We start from the raw sequence: 23,225 nt of genomic DNA, 5'->3' as shown, positions 1-23,225 counted from the left end.
GCGCCGCTTTGGACTAAGGTCGGTGGCAAAACTATCACTGAGATTGTTTTTGGTACGCAGCGAGCCTCACTCTTATTCCCACCATGTCCGAAAGTCAAACGACAGGGTAGATAAAAGTTATTCCCGCCATGTAAATCCCTAACACACACACAATTGCAACCGAAGGTATGGCTTATACAAAAATGCTCTTTAAAATTCATGTAAAAAGTAAACCTTAAGAAAAAAAACTAGTTCCAACACCAATTGCTTTCCGCAAATAGTACATGGATGACAAGTTTTTTTGTGTTTTCTTGGGATTAGAGTTACAGCTGCATATGCTGTCATATGGAGTCAGTTCCAATTGTGAGGAAGACTTAACGTAGTTTTATGGTTTCAGGCATGGATGAGCACCTGAGTAGAATCACCGGCCTTCCGTAAGGATCACCGACCTTCCGTAAAAGAGTTGAAAGGCTTCCTATCATGAAAAATTATGCACCACAAGCGAGGTTTAAAGCCCACTTCGGTTAGGGGCAAATGATTCGAAGTCAGTTGTAATTTCCACTGAGTCTATCCACCTTTACCTCAAACAGAAATCCTACAGCAGTGTATGTGTAGATATTGACACGACTCATTTATATCTGGGATCGCATTCAACTTTGTTTTTGTTTTTATACATGTCTCAGCCGATGAGTACGTGTATGTATTTACACGCACCCCAGTGCTGTATATAGGCGTTACTTTCTTTAAATGTGTTTTTCATGTTGAACGTTTGTCTTTGCTTTTTAAAACTGCCTGTCCTAGAATCTCTCTATATGTCCCGTCAGACATAATCAAAAAGGAAGGTATAGTTCTCAACTGTAAAAAAGAACCTGCAGTACTGGCTGACTGGTTAAAAATGTATTGCCTTGAATCATAAAAAATATCTTTAGTATCCTGTAATATGACGTTTCTGTGCGATTTCAAATATTTTATAGTTGTGTGGCTATAAATTTAATTCTAAAATAAGAACTAGTGAAAAGGGAAAATGAGACGTAATGGGTCCACGAACTTTTTGTGAGTGTGGGATACTGCATAATGGTTTACAGACATTTAACTGTGAGAAAAAGATCAAATAACACAAACTTATATTTAGAAATGCTTGTTTAATAACAAGAAACTTGAACTGCATATAAAACATGTAACTACTCTACCTAACAATAGTCAATTACTGATATATACAAAGGATTGCATAAAGGAGTCTAACTTTCGGACCAGTCAACGCCTTGAAAACTCACCATTTTGAAAGAACTGTTACAAATCTTTATTTTGATGCATTTGCAGTAAATGTCGCAGTGCTGAAATTTCACATACCTAGTGGGAACATAATTTTCAGCATTTCTTTACAGTTGGCATTCATTTTTGAAGGGTGACAACTTTTTGAGAACATTTTCAATAACCAGTCGTACCAGAATGTACGGTGGTTACCCTCTCCAGTCCATGTACCAAGAGGGGATTACTTTTATTTACACTGCCCCATGTCTTTGGAACATGGTGGGGGGTAAGAGTGAGGTTTAAGCTCCCATAAACCGGTTTAAGCTCCCCAGTGGTGTTTTTGCCACTGACCTTTCCAAGGCAGTGCCCCACTGTGTTCCTTTGTTTGTTCGTTTTGTCCTTGTGTGTTGACTTTGTGTGCGCGCGTGTGTGTATGCTTATTGTTCGTCTTGTCCTTATGTGTTGGCTTTGGGTATGTGTGTGTGTGTGTGTGTGTGTGTGTGTTATTCGTTTTGTCCTGATGTGTAAGCTTTGAGTGTGTGTGTGGTGCACGCGTGTGCGTGCTGGGGGGTTCGTTTTGAGGAGGCTGCGCTTTTGGTGCGTGGCACTCCCTGTTTGATATTTTTCTTTGTTTTTTTTTGGAGAGTATAATTTATCATCGAAGTGGAAGTCGACATGTTATATTGACTGATAGTAAAAGTTGGTCAAGATGTTATTTGTTTACAAAACATTTCTTTGGTTCCTGAACCTTATTTGTCTACAAAATGATGAAATAACATAATGACGAAATAACATTATTAAAGAACACCCGAAATTAAGAACGGTTCTACCTAACGCTATATGTACCCAAAGAATTATAAAATACACCTATTTATTTTTATAGCTCTTTGATGTACCTTAAAAAGGCTATTGAGGCGTAATAATATTCTACATTTTAGGCAGAGTTGCTGTTCTTTGTTTCAGAAAAAGTGTCTTTTTTTCTCACTAAGCGCAACAAAATACATCAGATTTAGCAGTTCTTTGTTCGGAAGGTCAATGAATTAATTATATTCAAAACTGTGTTACTACATAGCTACAACATTGTTCAGAATTCTATTTAAATGTACTTGTCTTTAGTTTCCGCGAGCACAATTTTAATGTATTAGTTTTCGGTTACTCTCGTTACTGTATGAAATACAAGCGAATACGTTAATGATTTTATCAGTATAACAGTTAGTTAACAAGCATGATTAAAAACATTTTTACCAAATAATTTATAGGAGCATGTATCAAACTTCCTCATAAAGCATTGCCATGAGTCTGAATCCGAAGGCAGTGTCTAGGGATGTTAGTCAAAACGTCCCCTAGTCAAAACGTCCCCAAGTCAAAACACCCCCCATTTTGGTCAAAACGTCCCCCTTTTCTGGTCAAAACACCCCCCTTCCAAAAATTACCAGGTCAAAACACCCCCCTTAAAAATTTCATATGTAAATACATATTAATTAAGTTAATTTGGTAAATATTAAATGTTCATTATACTGTTTTACATGCATAGTTTTTAATTAGAATGTTGTTAACCATTAGTTTTAGAATGTTATAGCATTGTTGTGAAATTATATCTGATGTTTATATAGTGAAAAAGTGATGTTTCTGTTATTTAATAATAAAATTAAATTAAATTATAATGTTGTTATGTTATAAATGAAATTGTTACAACTGCATGAGGACAAAGGGATAATGGATCATAAAACAAGATGTTTGTAAACAATTATTTTTTAAGCATCTAAAGTTTAATTGCACAATAATTAAATAATGTGGAAAAAGTTATAACTATTATATTCAACCACTAATTTTCTTAGTATCCTAGTGTATGTATACTGTCTGTCTCTGTGAATAGTGTGTTGGATTGTTATTTGTTTAAATATCGGTGCTTTTATAAGATAACGTATTTATGGAGTATCCTTGCATTAATTACTTTTAAGTGTAGAAACGAAGTCAGACCGCGTCAACATGCCATTGCCTGCGACTCATATGGCAGCTGGCAACACAGAACCTGTGACACAGGTAAGTTATATTCATATTATTATTATTATTATTATTGATTTCTTGAATTACTAGACTTCAGTAAACAATATCTTTTGCGGAATACTTATCATATTCCGAATTGTCTAATTACTTTTTTGGCAAATATGTAATTTTCTGGCTGAACTATACATCATATAAAATTATAGATATATACATCATTTAAGGAACAAAAAGGCCCATTACATAGAGTTATACAGTTTGTATGTTTACATTCTATTAGCTATCCAAAATCTGATTAACTACTTTTTACCATTTAATAATATTTTTATTTTATTTTATAAAATATTGTAAAATCTGGTCAGAAAGAAATAAACAATATACAGATCAAAATCACATTATGAAAGCAAACAAATTCAAATATACAAGTAATCAATGCATTGTCAAGTTAATCCAATCAGAGGAGACAATGTGTTATCAGTAGGTGTTAATTCAATCAAGAGATTCTGTATATTGAATGGAATGAGAAATAAATAAAAAATATTTATTTTAAAGTACCAGAATAAAAAAGAAATAATGGGTCGTTCCATGAGTAAACCTGTATTAGTGACCAAAAAAAAATCAAAATTAAAATAACAAAATATTCATTAAGAACATTCTTTTATCTTTAAAATCTTAAAATTTGAAGTAATTATCTTAAAGTATAGGTCCATGCATTGGCCAGAGTATTCGCAACTTTGGACAGGTGATTGTGTTCATGCTATTAGTATTTCACTGCCTTGATAAAAAATTTTATGAATTTTATAAGACTCTTCTCTTCCAGCAACAGCATGATAAGAGTTTTTTTTCGGAAAATTATATATAGTTTGTGTAAAAAGGTATTATTATTTATAGTTTGTGTAAAAATGTATTACCATTCTTTTCAGTAATATCATTCTCTTACTATATTTTTTTCAGTTACTTATGCATAATTTGTCATTTCTATCTCCTATAAATGTTTCTTATGTCTTTTACAGCTACCATGCAGGGGGTATGTCTGCAAGTTCCTTGCTAAAAAAGATGAGCACCATTTACAAACCCAGGCTCACTACAACAGTTCACGAGGAGGAATAATTGTGATAAAAACATTAACTAGCATAGGAGTGGATTTGACTTCTTGATATTGTGTAGCTGGAACACTTTGAATTATTATATTGTGAATTTGACTTCTTGGTGTAGAAAAGTGAATGAATAGTGCGATATGTGATTTTTACTTAATAACTATGCAGTTGTGACTGTTCTGATGTTTTATTAGTGTTTTATAAATAAAGTTATAACTCTGATCAGGATTTTTGTTCATTCTACACAAATTTAGATTGTATAGAAGAAAAGATTTTCCCTTCATAAATGTTCACACCTTATTACTGGTGATTAATGGGTTTATAACACCTACTAATATTAAGCCCTCAGCACAATTAATGCACAACCATGTATAGTTGATAGGTGTTGATGCATTAATTTAGGTGTTAATAAATCATAAAATTTTGTGTATTATCAAAACATAATCAATAAGTTTCAAACCCTTTAAAAGATATGAATTAATTAAAAAGAATTAATAGATCTAATACAAAAAAAATTAGGGGGACATTTTGACCAAATTCTAAACTGAATGGGGGACGTTTTGACCAAAATGGGGGGTGTTTTGACCAGGGGACGTTTTGACTAGGGGACGTTTTGACTTGATACCGTGTCTAGTATCCCAATACTGCTTTAGTCACTTCTGTTTTCTTTACCAATAATCATAGATGTTAACATCTTTATTCTTTATTCTTCTTCCTGTGATTCAGTGCAGCATTTAAACAGGTTTACAGGTGAGTTAATGAGTGAGGGTGGGTGTCAAATTCAGTCAAAACAGATTGAACACAACTTGTTGACCAAGACCTTGAGCTTGATTCAGTACCTTACTTTTCACTTCATACAAAGATGTCCAATGTCAAGAAAGACATTATTTGTTAATAATTTTCACTCTTTGCTTGACTTCAGGATGGAGACGGAGAATTCAGAAGGTGCAGAGAGAACGGGTGCAGATATTACAGACGATGGTTTGGATGATCTCATTGAAGCCATGAGAAGAATGAAGAAACCAGAGCATCTTGAAGGGAAAACTTTTGAACAGCAGTTAGAGGTTCAATATTTTTATACAATTCTAATATGATATATCAGTGTTTGAAACCATCATATACAAAACCTATTAGCAAGCTAGCCAGTAGCCTCGACTTTGTTAGCTAACAGAGCATTAAATTGTTGTAATTCCAAGTTATGACACATAATTAGATTCTTTATGTGGGGTGAATCAAGTTGTCTGATCTTGAATGTTGAGTTTATTTGTAATATCCTCCAAAACAAAGAAATCACTGTAGAAAGGATGAGACAAGCATAGCTTGTTAAGAGTGAAGACACTAATTTTTTACTTTGATCTTAGTCAAAAATATTCAGTAAAGATTTTTAAAGTTTGTGCCACACATATTTCAAACATATTTGACCTTGTGTCATGAAACATAAAGGACTGTTATTCAGCATGTGAAGTTTTGCACCTAGGTTTTTGTTTGGGATTTCAATCAGCGTAATTACCAGAATTTTTGACACTTGACTTAGTCAAAAATATGCATAAAGGGCCTAAAAGCTGGTCATTTTATGCGGGGTTCACACACCCCTCTCCTCCCATAAAACCTGTGAAAAATATTTTTTCACTTTATCAGTTTCTTTTAACTTGTGTTTTATAGTGTCCATATCCCCCTTCCAGGTTATATGAAAGGTTACTTTAAGTCTTGCATTGTCAGCAGGTAACATACTGGGTAATGGCCATACAGTGACAGTGTATGGAAGCACTAGCATCCTACTGACACATAATTTGTTCTTCTTTTTTATTTATTTATTTAGGAGTTGGACAATCACCCTGCCTTCATGAAGGAATGGGACCCTAGTAAGCCTCTATCTGATGAGATGGAAGGACTGATGAGACTCAAATACGAAAGTGAAGATCCCACTGGTATTAAATTTGTCATTATACTCATTTTGTATGTAATTGTCCTGGTACGTTTGCAACTTTTACCGGGGTATATCTTCATTTTGAGCTTAAACTAAATAGTAAATACAGGTACTATAATACAAAAAACAATGCTTCATGAACTTACTTAGGGTGAATTATGAAGTAATTTTTACATTTTGCATGTTAAACCATTACTTAGTGGGCTACTGGACTAAATGCATTATGACTGAAAGAAGGAAATTGGATATTTAGCCTATATTTAAAAAAAAGGTCACTTTTTGGAGGTCAAAACAACATTTTGGGGTTAGGAGGTTGAAATACTAAAAACAAATTGTCTTTTGAGGTTGGCTTTTTTTTCTTCACAAGAGACTTAAATCAGGTTAGAGGTTCACCCTAACCCTAATGTCAGCCCTATTTGGATTAACAGTTTTAGCCTGCTGCTGGCAAGTGATTTTGCCTTTGCAACCAGTGCAGACCAAGATTCGTGCAGGCTGATCATGGTCTGCCCTGTTTGCTATTCAGTCAGTGAATTTTCAATGAACACTCCTCTGAATAAAAAGTGGTACTGCCCAAACTGAATGATGTACAATTCCATTTTAGAAATTTAGCAGGGTAAAGGTTAAAAAAACATGCATATTGTAATTATCATTATAGTTTTAAATGAAAATAGTATTTTTGTTATTACCAGCTAAAGCTGAAGCGTACAAAGAGGATGGAAACCATGAATTTCAGAAGAAGAAATATCGCATTGCCATAGATAATTACACGGAGGGAATTAAGTGCTTATGTCCTGATAAACAACTCAATGCTGTCCTATACACCAACAGGGCAGCTGCTCAGTTTCATCTAGGTACATGTGCACCTTTATAATATGGAAATTTTTTCTCAAGATAGTATTAATTGTTTATCTAAAATAGAATGATAGGTGGATACAGAAACAGGTATTAAAAAATGCTGTTTGATACTATATATAAACTGTACATGTATATCACAAATATAGTATATATAGGCCAATTTCCCCAAAACAAGTTTGGTACAAGCCCCTGTGGGTATACCTAACATCTCTTACCATTATCACAGTAATAGAATGGATACTTGACAGCTCCAGATTATTTTCAGATGGGTAATACTAATTCTTTACATCTGTGATGTCAGCTGATTTTTGCATTTTTCCTTGGATGATACGTGTAAACTTGACATATATGGTGGAACATCCTTGAAAGAAATTGTGTTGATTTTTACCATTTTAAGACTTTTAGGTATGGAATTTGTTCAGATTTACCCCAGAAATTTAAATATAGAATAGATTGTGAAGACCAAAATATTTAGGTGTTAATGCTGTTAGGCTAAATGACTATGACATATGTTCAAATTCTTTAATCGATATAAATCATTTATAAAATGAGAGAATATTTTCATGATTATTGTTAAATGTACTGGAAAACTATAATAATGAACTTTTGAAACATTTGTTATTGCAGAGAATTACAGAACAGCTTTGAATGATTGTATTTTTGCTCGTAAATTTAAACCAGACCACTTTAAGGCTATTCACAGAGGTAAGTGTTCAAATGGAGTTAGCTGTTAAGCACATGAATATAAATTTTAGACTTAAAGTCTTTATATTACTAGGTCCCTTTAATTTGTGCCTTGTCTATGCATGGCAACATACTTATATGTTGGTAGAAGGTTCTAACTTCTGGATTCTACAACGAAATGGCTGCAAAGACTATATATATATCATAGATGTATATGTGTATACTACTTGTGGTAGTGATGGCGAGTGCCATATCGATCATAAAGTATAACATCATATATTAATGAAATGAACATATCACATAAGATCCATCCCTTTATTCTATAACATCATTGTAAGTTGTAATGTTACAGGTGACAGGTTAGTATGATATTAGTGAATGTATGATGGAATAATGTGAACAACAATGTAAGTGAGTAAAATATAGGAGATAGGGCCAGGAGTTTGAATGTACTACGTGATATGTAACACTTGAAATAGTAATTAAGTTATTTCCCCTTAAATCAGTAAGGTTTAGGCTATATACCAATATAAGAAATTGTTCATATAAATTCAGCTACTTCAGATCAATTTTGATGCAGTTTCTAGATTTTCACTCTGTCCTAGACCTATTTTCCACAAGACAGCCTTACATTTCTTTAAAGAAAAAAGAAAAGGGGGTGTTGAATAGTATGCGGTGAAAGGCAAGTCAGCTGAAGTCGGGTCACCTTATATTACAGCATTTAAGAAAGTGGTCCGCAAAGTAAACACCCTACTTTCGTTTCAAGTAAAAAACACGAAAACACATGAATATAAGCATGAAAAGTGTCTTATTTTATATTAAATACATTCCACTAGTGAAATATTGCCCATTTGCAGTGCGCTAAAAACGGAAAAATTAGGATCTGTTTATAAGGGACTTTTTCCGACTACACCACGGAAACACATTTTTGACCGAATTACTGCTTTATAACCTTTAGGCAATACTTTAAATAGTATTAAGTTAGTTCCCCTTAATCAGTAAGGTTTAGATAAAGGAAATAATATAGATAATATAGACAAAAACAACAGACTGAATAAATATTCTGTTTTATAACTGTTTTATTTACTACAATAGTGGGGTTAATATTGGATCATATGACATATTCAAAGCATGATATAGATGCTGTAAGGACTTAGGAGCTTGTGTATCCCACCCATTAACATATTTTCAGGTGCTATGTGTAACTTACAGATGAAGAAATATGAAGATTGTTTGAATTGGTGTGATGAAGCTCTCATTGTATCCTTTGGTCAAGTTACTATTCAATGCCTTTCTTTGTAAAGCATAGAAAGTTTATATGTACTTTGGCAAAAGGGTTGAGAAATAAATTCTTCCTTTAACATAATGTAAGATAGACCCGAAGAATGAAAAGATACTAGAAATCAGACAAAAAGCTACAAAACTTCAGGTACAGTACTTCAGTAGCATATTAGGTACAGAAATCTCATAAAAAATTACAAAACTTAAGGTGTCAATCAGTATCATTTAAGATAAAGATAGAAACATTGGATATTTTTATTGCTTACCGTAATCCACATAATGACCGAGATTTTGTAAATTTCTTTTGAATAATTGGTTTTAATACAGAAATTATACTTCATTCTGTTGAGTAGATGAATTATAAATTTATAAATAAAAACTTGTTAAATTTCTCAAGTTATAATCTGCAAACTTGTAGGATTTGGAAGAAAGCCATGATCAGAGACAACTTCTACAAATGCTAAATTTCTAAAATGGGCTGATCCATCACTCAATTTGGGCAATACCATTTATTATTTGAAGGGGTGTTCACTGAAAGTTTACTGACTGAATAACGAACAGTGCAGACCATAATCTTGGTCTGCACTGGTCGCAAAGTCAGAATAACTCGCTGCCAGCAGGCTAAAGGTTAATCAGACTGCAGATCAGCTGAACATTTGTATAAATGTATTTTTACATTTCTTGCTAATTTATCCAAAATTTCAATAGAATGAAAACAGCATTGATGACAAATTTGGGATCAAAAAAACACAGAATGCTAAATTCAAGAAAGTATTGCTTTTAATTTTGGGTTTTTGGGGTGGTCTAATGCATAGTCTCTGTATTTCAGAAAGCTGTTGAAAGGGACAAGCGGAAAGAGAAAGCAACAGAGAAGAAAGATCTCTCTAAGGATTTGAAGCTCATTCAGACAATACAGGTCAGATTAACAGGATCTGTTTTGTGTCCAGTCCATAACTCTGCCATTTATCAAAAAATTTGAAAATAATTTGACATAAATGTTCACCATTAGGAGACAATGTGTCATGCGCAAGACACAGACCCTGAGCTCCAAAATCAAGGTCTCACTTAGAAGTCAAAGGTTAACAGGTGTCTGGTTCATAACTTTGCCATTCATCAAGGGATTTTGAAATTACTTTGCATAAATATTCCCCATAATGATACTAATAATGTGTCATGTGCAAGATCCAGACCCCTAGCCCTAAGGTCAAGGTTACACTTAGAGGTTAAAGGTAAACATGTTCTGTTTCTTATACGGTCCATAGTTCTGCCATCCATGAAGGGATTTTAAGATTACTTGGCATAAATGTTCCCTATAATGAGATGACATGTCATGTGCATGACCCAGACTGTAAGGTCAAGGTCACACTTAGAAGTCAAAGGTTAACATGGTCTTTTTCTTGTCCTGTCCATATCTCTGCCATTTATCGAGGGATTTGAAATAATTTGACACAAATGTTAACCATATTGAGGCATGTCGCACTTATGACCCAGGTCTCTCAGGTCAAGGTCAAGGTCACAAAATAATTCAAACCTAACCTATTCTGGCATATTTTGCACAGACAACTAGCATTCTTGGGCAGGCTTCGGGGCATTTGTCACTAATAGTGACAGCTCTTATTCACAAATAATATTATGTTAAGAGACCAGTTGTGTTATGTGACCACTTTTTGTCCTTCTCTTATGTGGTCTCTTAATACAAGTTGCACGGTACTATTTCACGAGTTTTAGAGCCTCCAGAACTGATTACTTATAGTCTCCTAGATGTCCAGTTATTTGTGTTGTTGTTTCCACTATCTGAAAAGCAGCTCATCTGGTTTACTTGTTCTTTAGTATCATTAAAAGGGGCACTGGTTAAGTGGTACAGGTAGCTTGCCTTTCATCACTGTGGGTTCAGGCCTGTCTTAAGTTGTCATTTAACCCTTATCATGCTGGACACAATTGATTCTGCCTTTGCGACCAGTGTAGATCTTGATCAGACTGCATGGATCTGCACTATGTGCCATTCAGCACCCTTTTTAACAGTTAATGGTACTGTCCAAATTGAAAGACGGACAATTTTATTATAGGAAAGCATGATAAGAGTTAAGAAAGTCATCCTGTTTGTGTGTGGTTTTACCAGTGCTCCAGCACTTGCCTGAAATAATACCCAAACAGGCGCCAGGGGTCTTTCCACTCCACTGAAAGTGTGAAAAACACAAAAAGTTCTGCATGTAAATGGGTTTCTCAGAAACTACTAGGGCAAATGCTTTCAAACTTCACACATGTATTTGGCATCATGAGATGACCTCACAGAATCAGTTACATACTTGTAACTCTAGCTTTATTTTTTTTCAAAATTATGCCCCATTATAACTTAGAATTATAGGTAAAAGTTTTGCATGTAAGCAGGTTTTTCAAAACGTCATGACCAAATGCTTTCAAACTTCACATATATCCTCTGCATCACAAGTTGACCTCATGTGGCAAATTACATAACTCTAGATTTTATTTTGTCAAAATTGTGCTTCCCTTTTAACACAGAAATTTAGTGACACTTTTGCATGTAAGCATAATTCTCAGGTATTACGTGACCAAATGTTTTCAGATTCTTCATACCGTGGTCTCAACACAAAACTAGTCTATGTTTATACAGAAATAGAAGCAGATAGACTAGTTTCGCATTAAGGCCACGAATTTTTTTTTTATTATTACATCTTTTCGAGTGTGCTGTCATTACACATCTCTTGTTAACTGAATCGAATAAATTTATGAATTAATACAGCATTTTCATCTTTTTACAGCAACGTGGCATTACATTGAATAAGATAAATAAAATGGTCACTGGAGAAGAGGATTTGAGCCCGGCACTGCTTGAGAGTGTAGAGACACACAACCCACATGGTGCCAAGGTTCACCTAGATGCCAATAATATCCTGTACTGGCCAGTAATGTTCCTGTACCCAGAGTATACAGAAACAGATTACATACAGATGTTCTGTGAGAATCAGAGGTAAGAGGATTGATGTAAACAGCACAGTTGACACTCAAAGCCATCTCGAGGGCTGAGCGCGAAACTATTGTATCTTGTTCTTTATTTATATACAGTTACAATAGTTTCTCGCTCAGCCCATGATCTGTACTTGTAACAACCAAATGATCACATTGTTTGCTGCTACTAGCCCATTTTAATAATGTAAGCTAGTGCTGGTAGCGTATTAAATTAAATGTGCACAGGACAGAGAATTTGCTTACATTGTTTACTTTATTTATAATTTCCACTCGAATTGATAGGAATATGGACAAAATCCACTCTGCTCAAGTTGACCAAGGCAGACATAATCCCCCCTTTTTCTTTTTTGAACATACCTTTATTTTCTATACATACTGTTTAAAAATGGATACCTATCACCTGAAATATGTTATTTTTTAGCTCACCTGTCACAAAGTGACAAGGTGAGCTTTTGTGATCGCGCGGTGTCCGTCGTCCGTCCGTGCGTCCGTAAACTTTTGCTTGTGACCACTCTAGAGGTCACATTTTTCATGGGATCTTTATGAAAGTTGGTCAGAATGTTCATCTTGATGATATCTAGGTTAAGTTCGAAACTGGGTCACGTGCCATCAAAAACTAGGTCAGTAGGTCTAAAAATAGAAAAACCTTGTGACCTCTCTAGAGGCCATATATTTCATAAGATCTTCATGAAAATTGGTCAGAATGTTCACCTTGATGATATCTAGGTCAGGTTCGAAACTGGGTCACGTGGGTTCAAAAACTAGGTCAGTAGGTCTAAAAATAGAAAAACCTTGTGACCTCTCTAGAGGCCATATTTTTCATGAGATCTTCATGAATATTGGTCAGAATGTTCGCCTTGATGATATCTAGGTCAAGTTAGAAACTGGGTCACGTAGGGTCAAAAACTAGGTCATTAGGTCTAAAAATAGAAAAACCCTGTGACCTCTCTAGAGGCCATATTTCTCAATGGATCTTCATGAATATTGGTCAGAATGTTCACCTTGATGATATCTAGGTCAAATTCGAAACTGGGTCATGTGGGGTCAAAAACTAGGTCAGTAGGTCTAAAAATAGAAAAACCTTGTGACCTCTCTAGAGGCCATATTTATCAATGGATCTTCATGAAAATTGGTCAGAATGTTCACCTTGATGATATCTAGGTCAGTTTCGAAACTGGGTCACGTGCGGTCAAAAACTAGGTCAGTAGGTCTAAAAATAGGAAAACCTTGTGACGTCTCTAGAGGCGATATTTTTCAATGGATCTTCATGAAAATTGGTCAGAGTGTTTACCTTGAAGATATCTAGGTCAGATTCGAAACTGGGTCACGTGGGGTTAAAAACTAGGTCAGTAGATCTAAAAATAGAAAAACCTTGTGACCTCTCTAGAGGCCATATTTTTCATGAGATCTTCATGATTATTGGTCAGAATGTTCACCTTGATGATATCTAAGTCAAGTTCGAAACTGGGTCACGTGGGGTTTAAAACTAGGTCAGTAGGTCTAAAAATAGAAAAAACCTTGTGACCTCTCTAGAGGCCATATTTCTCAACGAATCTTCATGAAAATTGGTGAGAATGTTCAGCTTGATGATATCTAGGTCAGATTTGTAACTGGGTCATGTGCAGTCAAAAACTAGGTCAGTAGGTCGAAAAATAGAAAAACCTTGTGACCTCTCTAGAGGCCATATTTTTCACGAGATCTTCATGAAAATTGGTGAGAATGTTCACCTTGATGATATCTAGATCAAGTTTAAAAGTGGGTCACGTGCCTTCAAAAACTAGGCCATTAGGTCAAATAATAGAAAAACCTTGTGACCTCTCTAGAGGCCATATTTTTCAATGGATCTTCATGAAAATTGGTTAGAATTTTTTATCTTGATGATATCTAGGTCACATGTGCTCAAAAACTAGGTCACTATGTCAAATAATAGAAATAATGACGTCATACTCAGTTCAACACTGGGTCATGTGGGGATAGGTGAGCGATTCAGGACCATCATGGTCCTCTTGTTTATCTATTAGCTCACCTGAGCACAAAGTACTCAAGGTGAGCTGTTGTGATCACACTATTAAGCCTCTAGAGGCCATATTTTCTGTTTGATCTTCTTAAGGCTTTGTCAGAATGTTCATTTCTATGTAATTAGATTGAATTCAAAACTGGGTTACGTGAGGTCAGAAACTAGGTCAGTAGGTCAAATCATGGAAAGACTGTTAGCCTTCTGAGTATTTATTGTACAGTTTGTTACTTTTCTGTAATTGGTATACAGCAAATAGATTCAAAGCTGTTATCTAGAGAATTCTGTTGGGTATGCTTATGAAAAGCTTATGTGTTTTAATGGACTATGAATATTGAACCAGCAAACTTTTATTTCAAAAAAATATATGATTGGAACTTCTGTATATGTAAAACTGTACAAAAGAAAACCACTTTGATCATAACATTCATTATGACAGAACATGTACTGTAAAAGCAGAAATTTCCGGGAGGGTTTAGTTTTCGCTATATTCGCGAGGCTCTACATCTTGCAAAAGTTCATCCTCTCGTAAGTATTCACCATTAGCTTCAGTTGAATTCAAGTATGATACCATTTTTAGCTCACTTGTCACAAAGTGACAAAGTGAGCTTGTGTGATCATGCAGCGTCTGTCGTCCGTGCGTGCGTAAACTTTTGCTTGTGACCACTCTGGAGGTCACATTTTACATGGGATCTTAATAAACTTGGTCAGAATATTCCTCTTGATGATATCTAGGTCAGGTTCGAAACTGGGTCATGTGTGATCCAAAAACTAGGTCAGTGGGTCTAAAAATAGAAAATCCTTGTGACCTCCCTAGAGGCCATATTTTTCAATGGATCTTCATGAAAATTGGTCAGAATGTTTATCTTGATAATATCTAGGTGAAGTTCGAAAGTAGGTCATGTGCGTTCCAAAACTAGGTCAGTAGGTCTAAAAATAGAAAATCCTTGTGACCTCCCTAGAGGCCATATTTTTCAATGGATCTTCATGAAAATTGGTCAGAATATCATCTTGATGATATCTAAGTCAAGTTCGGAACTGGGTCATGTGCGGTCAAAAACTAGGTCAGTAGGTGTAAAAAAAGAGAAACCTTGTGACCTCTCTAGAGGCCATACTTTTCAATGGATCTTCATGAAAATTGGTCGAATGTTCACCTTGATGATATCTAGTTCAAGTTCAAAACTGGGTCACGTGCCAACAAAAACTAGGTCATTAGGTCAAATAATAGAAAAACCTTGTGACCTCTCTAGAGGCCATATTTATCATGGGATCTGTATGAAAGTCGATCTGAATATTCATCTTGATGATATCTAGGTCAAGGTTGAAACTGGGTCAACTGCGGTCAAAAACTAGGTCAGTAGGTCTAAAAATAGAAAAACCTTGTGACCTCCCCAGAGGCTATATTTTTCAATGGATCTTCATGAAAATTAGAATTTTCACCTTGATGATATCTAGGTCAAGTTCGAAACTGGGTCAACTGTGGTCAAAAACTAGGTCAGTAGGTCTAAAAATAGAAAAACCTTGTTACCTCCCTAGAGGCCATATTTTTCAATGGATCTTCATGAAAATTGGTCAGAATGTTCATGTTGATGATATCTAGATCAAGTTCGAAACTGGGTCATGTGCGGTCAAGAAGTAGGTCAGTAGGTCTAAAAATAGAAAAAACCTTGTGACCTCTTTAGAGTCCATACTTTTCAATGGATCTTCATGAAAATTGGTCAGAATATTCATTTTGATGATATCTAGTTCAAGTTCGAAACTGGGTCACGTGCCATCAAAAATTCGGTCAGTAGGTCAAATAATAGAAAAACCTTGTGACCTCTCTAGAGGCAATATTTTTCATGGGATCTGTATGAAAGTTGGTCTGATTATTCATCTTGATGATATCTAGGTCAAGTTTGAAACTGGGTCAACTGCGGTCAAAAACTAGGTCAGTAGATCTATGTCAGCCGTGTGTCCATGCGTAAACTTTTGCTTGTGACCACTCTAGTTTAAGATCCAGCCTTGAAATTTGGATGACATGATGATTGTACAGTTTTGCACACCAATCTTTAAACTGTCTTTCAGTGACCGTAAATGTGACCTACTGATCTACTTTCTAATATTTTAGCATCAGTTTGCCATTTGAAACGTGATTCAGTATTCTCAGGTGAGCGATTCAGGGTCATCATGACCCTCTTGTTACAATTTTGCGAATATTGAACCTTGCAAACATACTTCAAAATTTCAAATTCACGAAATTTTGACCCAGCAAAAACATTTGCTTTTACAGTACAGTAATCAAGATTGTCTTTTCTGTTGCAGAATTATAGATCACCTCAGCCATATATTTGGTGTAGAAGCAGAGCCGGCTCCCTGGGACCAGGACAGACGTTACAAACCACATACAATAAATGTTAGTATATTACATTATAGCTCTGTTGTAGGACAAGAAACTGTCCATCAGGGGGTACTGAGGCAGTTGAAGTTTTATTTTGAAATTCGTTAGGCAACAAGCATGTTAAGAGAAGAGTCATAGTTTTACTGGTACTTTATTTTCTGTGGCAAAAGGTCTTGATTCATTTGAGGGCTCATAATGCCTTCGATTATAATGTGGCTGCCGCATTATTTGTTGTGAACATTGAAATATGTTGTTTCCTCATGTAATTGTCTAAGGTTTGAATGTGGGTGAACATAGAAGAAATTACTACTCGATCCTTTGTTTTGATTACCTCCCTTTATGGTTCTGATTATGCATAAAATCTGTTTGGACAGCTGCTTTATCTGTTTTGAAAATAAAAGAGTTAAGATCTGATGGAACTTTAAGGGCATCCAAATTTGAACTGTTAAAAATGAATTTGACTTAGAAACGCTTGCCCCTCACTAACTTAAATCTGCTTATTATGCAGAATTTTCATGACCATATACTAGTAGTTGGTTAGCGGAAGGTAGGTGGTTTTACCCAGGTGCATGCCAGGGGAGAATCTGAGGTTTTCCTTCATGGATGAAGGTGGAATGTTAATTTTGTGTTAAGCCTACAAAAAAAAGTTTACACCTTGTCTTTTCAAAGTTTGGTACAAAAGTACAAAATGATAAATGCAGATTTAAAGAAAGACTGATTTGTTGTTTATCTGGTACATGTTTACTTGGTTGTCTCTCAGGTACATGTTTACTTGGTTGTCTGTCTGGTACATGTTTACTTGAATGTCTGTCTGGTACATGTTTACTTGAATGTCTGTCTGGTACATGTTTACTTGGATGTCTGTCTGGTACATGTTTACTTGGTTGTCTCTCAGGTACATGTTTACTTGGTTGTCTGTCTGGTACATGTTTACTTGGTTGTCTGTCTGGTACATGTTTACTTGAATGTCTGTCTGGTACATGTTTATATGGCTGTCTGTCTGGTACATGTTTACTTGGTTGTCTGTCTGGTACATGTTTACTTGGTTGTCTATCTGGTACATATTTACTTGGATGTCTGTCTGGTACATGTTTATATGGCTGTCTGTCTGGTACATGTTTACTTGGTTGTCTGTCTGGTACATGTTTACTTGAATGTCTGTCTGGTACATGTTTATATGGCTGTCTGTCTGGTACATGTTTACTTGGTTGTCTGTCTGGTACATGTTTACTTGGTTGTCTATCTGGTACATATTTACTTGGATGTCTGTCTGGTACATGTTTACTTGGTTGTCTGTCTGGTACATGTTTACTTGGTAGTCTGTATGGTACATGTTTACTTGGTTGTCTATCTGGTACTTGTTTACTTGGATGTCTGTCTGTTACATGTTTACTTGGTTGTCTGTCTGGTACATGTTTACTTGGTTGTCTGTCTGGTACATGTTTACTTGGTTGTCTATCTGGTACATGTTTACTTGGTTGTCTGTCTGGTACATGTTTACTTGGTTGTCTGTCTGGTACATATTTACTTGGCTGTCTGTCTGGTACATGTTTACTTGGCTGTCTGTCTGGTACATGTTTACTTGGTTGTCTATCTGGTACATGTTTACTTGGTTGTCTGTCTGGTACATGTTTACTTGGTTGTCTATCTGGTACATGTTTACTTGGTTGTCTAACTGGTACATGTTTATGTGGTTGTCTATCTAGTATATGTTTACTTGGTTGTCTAACTGGTACATGTTTACTTGGTTGTCTGTCTGGTGCATATTTACTTGGCTGTCTGTCTGGTACATGTTTACTTGGCTCTCTGTCTGGTACATGTTTATGTGGTTGTCTATCTGGTACATGTTTACTTGGTTGTCTAACTGGTACATGTTTACTTGGTTGTCTAACTGGTACATGTTTACTTGGTTGTCTGTCTGGTACATGTTTACTTGAATGTCTGTCTGATACATGTTTACTTGGTTGTCTGTCTGGTACATGTTTACTTGGATGTCTGTCTGGTCATGTTAACTTGGTTGTCTATCTGGTACATATTTACTTGGTTGTCTGTCTGGTACATGTTTACTTGGTTGTCTCTCAGGTACATGTTTACTTGAATGTCTGTTTGGTACATGTTTACTTGGTTGTCTGTCTGGTACATGTTTACTTCAAATATCACCTCAGTTAGCAATTTTTATAGTGACTTGTTCAGAGTTTTCTCCAAGTAAGAATAGAGATATTTCAAAATCTGATGAAAATTGAACATTGCATTTCATAAGCATAGTCTTTTGTGAAGCATTACAGACGTAAATGAAAAATATTCCTCAAAAGTGCAAAATCAGTGCCTGAAAAGAAGTAAAGATTTAGATATGCTTTTGAAATATTAACAAAATAAACATTCTGCATGAGTTTCGCTTCATGTCAGTGTCAAATAGATCAACATATTTTATATGAAGCTATGTTTTAATATAGAGATATTCACATTTTTACGTGGCTGTGAATAAGTAGTTGAATAATTATTGGATTGTGCCCACTTAGCTCAGTAGGGAGAGTGCAGATCTAAGGATCACAGGATCATGAGTTTGATACCCGGGTGAGGCGTATGTTCTCTGTGGCAATTTGATTAAAGACATTGTGTCTGAAATCATTCGTCCTCCATCTCTGATTCATGTGGAGAAATTGGAAGATACTTGCGGAGAACAGTTTAATACTGGTTCAGAATCCAGGATTACTGGTTAGGTTAACTGCCCGCCATTACGTAACTGAAATACTGTTGAAAAACTGTGCTTAACCCAAAACAAACAAAGAAACAAATTTGCAATAGAGATGCATCTTGGTAGACACTCCATTGTTATGTGCAGGTTTTTTCCCAATTTTTTTGCTGTTTCATTGTTATCATCACTGTGCAAGAAAATACTTAAAATTGTCATTTATATTTATGTAACCTAGTTGTACTTTTATTTTAATGATTATTATTGACGTAACCAGGTTCCATGTTCACAAAACATTTTCAGTCTCAGCTGAGTTTGAAAATGAAACTTTATTTGGCATTTATATTTAAATAGCATGACTAAAACTAAATTTTAAGTTAATAACTATTTTCAGGTGGCTATTCCGTATTGATGGCCAGTGTCAGTTTGAAGTTAACCTTTAAGTTTTAGTAAACTCAAACTCAGCTGAGACCGGAAAATGTTTTGTGAATACGGGGCCTGAAATACAATGTACTTTAAATTGTCATTTATATTTATGTAACCTAGGTGTACTTTGAAGACAGAGACAAGGAAGTGTTACACAAAGTCAATAAAGAATCAACGTTATTAAAGGTGCTTCAACACAAGAGGTATAGAATTTTTAATCATAATAAAAAGAATGTCATAACATGATATACTGTAAAGTCATTTAATTTCGTGGGCATGAAATTTCGTGGTGTTGGTCAAAACGGCAATTTCATGGGGATGTGAATTTGTGGATTTCAATTTTTGAACATAAAATAAATGGGTATTTTACTTGTTCGTTGGGATTAAATTTCGTGGATTGACTCAACCACGTAATCCACGAAAATTAGTCCCCCACGAATATTAATGATTTCACAGTATGTCTTGTGATAAGTGGCAGGGCAGGGTGGTTAAGGTCACAAACTTTGAATCACTTGCCCCTCACTGAATTAGGTTCAAGCCTCTCTCGGGGGCATTGAATTATTCATGCGAGGAAACCATCCAGTTGGCTTATGGAAGGTTTGTGGTTCTTCCCTGGTGCCCACTGGTGATGAAATAATGTAGAAACCTTGCTAATTATTACATCACAACTGAATTAAACTCTACACATGCGCACCCCATTATGATATAAAGAGTATGACATAGGTTGCATAACAATTGAGGACAGCTTAGTCTCTCATTATATTACACTTTACAGCTGAATGCACTTCACATATGAGTTCCCCATCATAACTTCCTACAGGAGTATGACCTAGATTACATATTCTTTTTGTGTACCTAAAGGTAACAACATTCTGTGATTGATATCAATGAAAATGTAATCACATTAACTGACATCATAGGAAACTTCACACTTTCATTTGCTGTCTAAATTCAAAAGAAAAACAATTGCTGTTACTGATAAAATCATTCCGCTTATTAGAGGCCTCCAAGGCTGAGTGGTTAACATTGCTGACTTTGAATCACTTGCCCCTCACCGATGAGGGTTCGAGCCTCACCTGGAGTGTTGATTTCTTCATGTGAGGAAGTTGTTCAGCTGGCTTACGGAAGGTCGGTGGTTCTACCCAGGTGCCTGCTCATGATGAAATAATGCACGGAGGGGCACCTTGGGTCTTCCTCCACCTGCTGGACCACCATCAAAGCTAGAAAGTACAAAATATTTGTAGTGAGCTTTTAGAGTCTGTTTTTGTCGACTGTCATCAAAATTCCGATTAATACACATAGCCAAATTCAACTGCAGTGTTTATCTGGTGGTTGTCTTTCAGATTTTTTTTATTCTAGGACATCAGTGCAGATTTCTGGGAGGCCTGATTTCAAGCTTATCTCACAGCAATGTTCTTTTGGTGACCCGTAACCATATTACTCTAGTTAAATTTATTTCTAAAACTCTAAAAACATAGCTGCCTAGGGGTGGGGCCAGTTTTCTCTGTATGGAGAACTGAAAATCTTCTCCTATGAATCTGCTTGATTGATTTTAAAATAATTTCACTAAATGTCCCTCGGGTGACCCACTGTCAAATTACGTTAAGTCATGGAAACATTGAGATTCTTCTTGCCAATATCACAACATAATTGAGTCTGAAAATTACCACACCCAGTTATATCTGACTTGTTATCGTAAGGGGAAACAACTCATGTTTCACAAAAAAGAAATTATGTAGAGCGTTTATTTTTCAAGCTTGTACTTTATTTTCAGATTTGTTGTGTATGGAGGCACACCAGCTTTCATCCTGACTGTTGCAGGCTCAGAATTTGAAAAAGCTTTTCTGGAGAAATATAAAGATTGAAATTACTATGATTCATTGTCGAGCAATAAAATGTTAGAAATGCTGATTTGGTTACGTTTAACTTTATGACCTCATTCTTTATCTTGAGGGTATAGCGTTTGGGGAGAGTCATGTTGAAATTATCCCTTTTATCTGCTCTCTGACCAGTCCATACAGTTTGTCTGCACTTAAACTCCTACCCAGCTAATTTTCTAAAATGGATTGGTCGATCATACAATTTGGGCAGTACTGTTCATTATTTGAAGGGGTGTTCACTGAAAACTTGCTGACTGAATAGCCAACAGTGCAGACCATGATCAGCCTGCACGGACGTGCAGGCTGGTCTTGGTCTGCACTGGTCGCAAAGGCAAAACCACTTGCCCCCGGCAGGCTAAAGGTTAAACTCCTACACATAAATTAACATACATTATAGTATTATTTATTATTTAGCTTTCTAACTTAAATGGTAGGGGAAGTAGAGTGCAGTTGTAGGCACCTCAGGAGGGCCATCCTAGCTTTGCAGGTCAGCTGGACAGGTTCCATGGGAAAAGGAATTCAATGGAGAGCACAGTTCAAGCCAACAACAGTCGGTGGCAAGTTTCAGGTCTTAAAAGCACTTGGCCACTCGGTACGAACTTGCAGGAACACATAAATATCTCTGCAACTGTTCCAACGCAGTGTAGGCCATACTTTTCCCAGATCACATTTTCAACACTTGTGAACAATAAGCTCCTAATCTTCACATTTTCAAATGTAACAAGTATTTGTCCTAAAGTGGGGATTAACAGGAAAATCTCATTTTTATCACAGATTCTGTCCTTGGTTTTTAGTTTTGCAACATATGACATCATCATCATCATTATCACTGTCATGAGGGGAAGATGCAAAATTACTATTGCTTTGCCTTTGACCAGTCTTACACATGATGTTCTTGAGTAAGCAATGAGACCCATATTCAGTGATTATGGATTCTGGCACCAAAAACATGAATAAATGCAACTTTATACTATTTTGTAGTTTTGACTACTCTTAATACCCGTATATTCTTGCACCAACAACAGGCATTTTTGTCCATGTTACAGTAATAAATGTTTGATATACATGTATAGAATAATTCTGTAGTTATTTCCTTTGCTTCCAACCAGTTTCATCACGGACTTATTCCGAGTGGGACTTAAACCTACAACCCTCTGATCGCAAGTCCGACGCCCAAACCACCCGGCCACGCCGTACAGAGATCACCACTTGGTTCAATTGTAGATAGCTGTAAAAATGTTTTAGAACAAAAACAGAAAGTTCAAACTTTAACAAGTACATGTATGTCATAACCATTTAGATTAACATCTAACCTAGTGCATGTTCTGGTCATGCCTTCAAGCTTTCGGATTACAATTAATAATAAGGATTGGATAATTTTTTTGTTTGAATGTTTAATGAATATTTTTCGTCGCATAACGCGCCACTTCGTTGGAAAGAGCAGACATGCTTCAAACAACAGTGTGTTTAATCTTGGGCAAGTTTAACTTTGTTATTTTATTGGTTAAAATAAACTTTTTTGAAGATTCATATTATCATATATTAAAATGGTCTCCATGTTTGAGATATGCAAACGAAGTATGTACGTATCCTATCCTGTTGTAAATTCAGTGTCTTGTTTAGAAACGAAGAGAGACGCGGTTTTAATGACTTTTTAACCCTTATTACTGTGTTTTTTCTAAAGTGAGTTTTTTTCTGGCAGCACACTTTCACTGGTTGAAGGTGCAGATTTAAATATCAGGCCCGAGGGTAACTGTTTAAGCGTTA

General features: G+C 35.6%; 1 protein-coding gene across 4 annotated transcripts; it reads left to right on the top strand.

Moving 5' to 3' along the window:
- Positions 1-2,132: 2,132 nt before the first annotated feature.
- On the top strand, positions 2,133-21,489 carry LOC123524660 (tetratricopeptide repeat protein 4-like). 4 transcript variants are annotated; one of them, XM_045303003.2, is made up of 12 exons: positions 2,133-2,261; positions 5,254-5,395; positions 6,151-6,259; positions 6,948-7,109; positions 7,741-7,818; positions 8,990-9,057; positions 9,170-9,226; positions 9,908-9,994; positions 11,859-12,067; positions 16,385-16,475; positions 19,699-19,781; positions 21,353-21,489. In XM_045303003.2, the coding sequence occupies exons 2-12, from the start codon at positions 5,255-5,257 to the stop codon at positions 21,441-21,443; spliced, it is 1,176 nt and encodes a 391-aa protein (XP_045158938.2). In that variant the 5' UTR covers positions 2,133-2,261; position 5,254; the 3' UTR covers positions 21,444-21,489. The 4 variants fall into 4 exon arrangements, with proteins under 4 accessions (XP_045158938.2, XP_045158939.2, XP_045158941.2 ...); XM_045303004.2 differs by having other exon boundaries at positions 2,147-2,198; XM_045303006.2 differs by lacking the exon at positions 2,133-2,261 and adding an exon at positions 2,376-2,396.
- Positions 21,490-23,225: the final 1,736 nt, after the last annotated feature.

This window comes from Mercenaria mercenaria, chromosome 3 (assembly GCF_021730395.1).
Source record: "Mercenaria mercenaria strain notata chromosome 3, MADL_Memer_1, whole genome shotgun sequence".
NCBI lineage: Eukaryota > Metazoa > Mollusca > Bivalvia > Venerida > Veneridae > Mercenaria > Mercenaria mercenaria.
The sequence above is the reverse complement of the archived record's forward strand: the minus strand, read 5'-3'. Positions and strand labels throughout refer to the sequence as shown.

Excerpts from the sequence above, each read along its gene's own strand:
- LOC123524660 (XM_045303003.2), top strand. The coding sequence starts at position 5,255 with ATGGAGACGGAGAATTCAGAAGGTGCAGAGAGAACGGGTGCAGATATT. Across the intron at positions 12,068-16,384 it reads ATGTTCTGTGAGAATCAGAG|AATTATAGATCACCTCAGCC; the intron begins GTAAGAGGATTG and ends TTTCTGTTGCAG. Across the intron at positions 16,476-19,698 it reads ACAAACCACATACAATAAAT|GTGTACTTTGAAGACAGAGA; the intron begins GTTAGTATATTA and ends TATGTAACCTAG.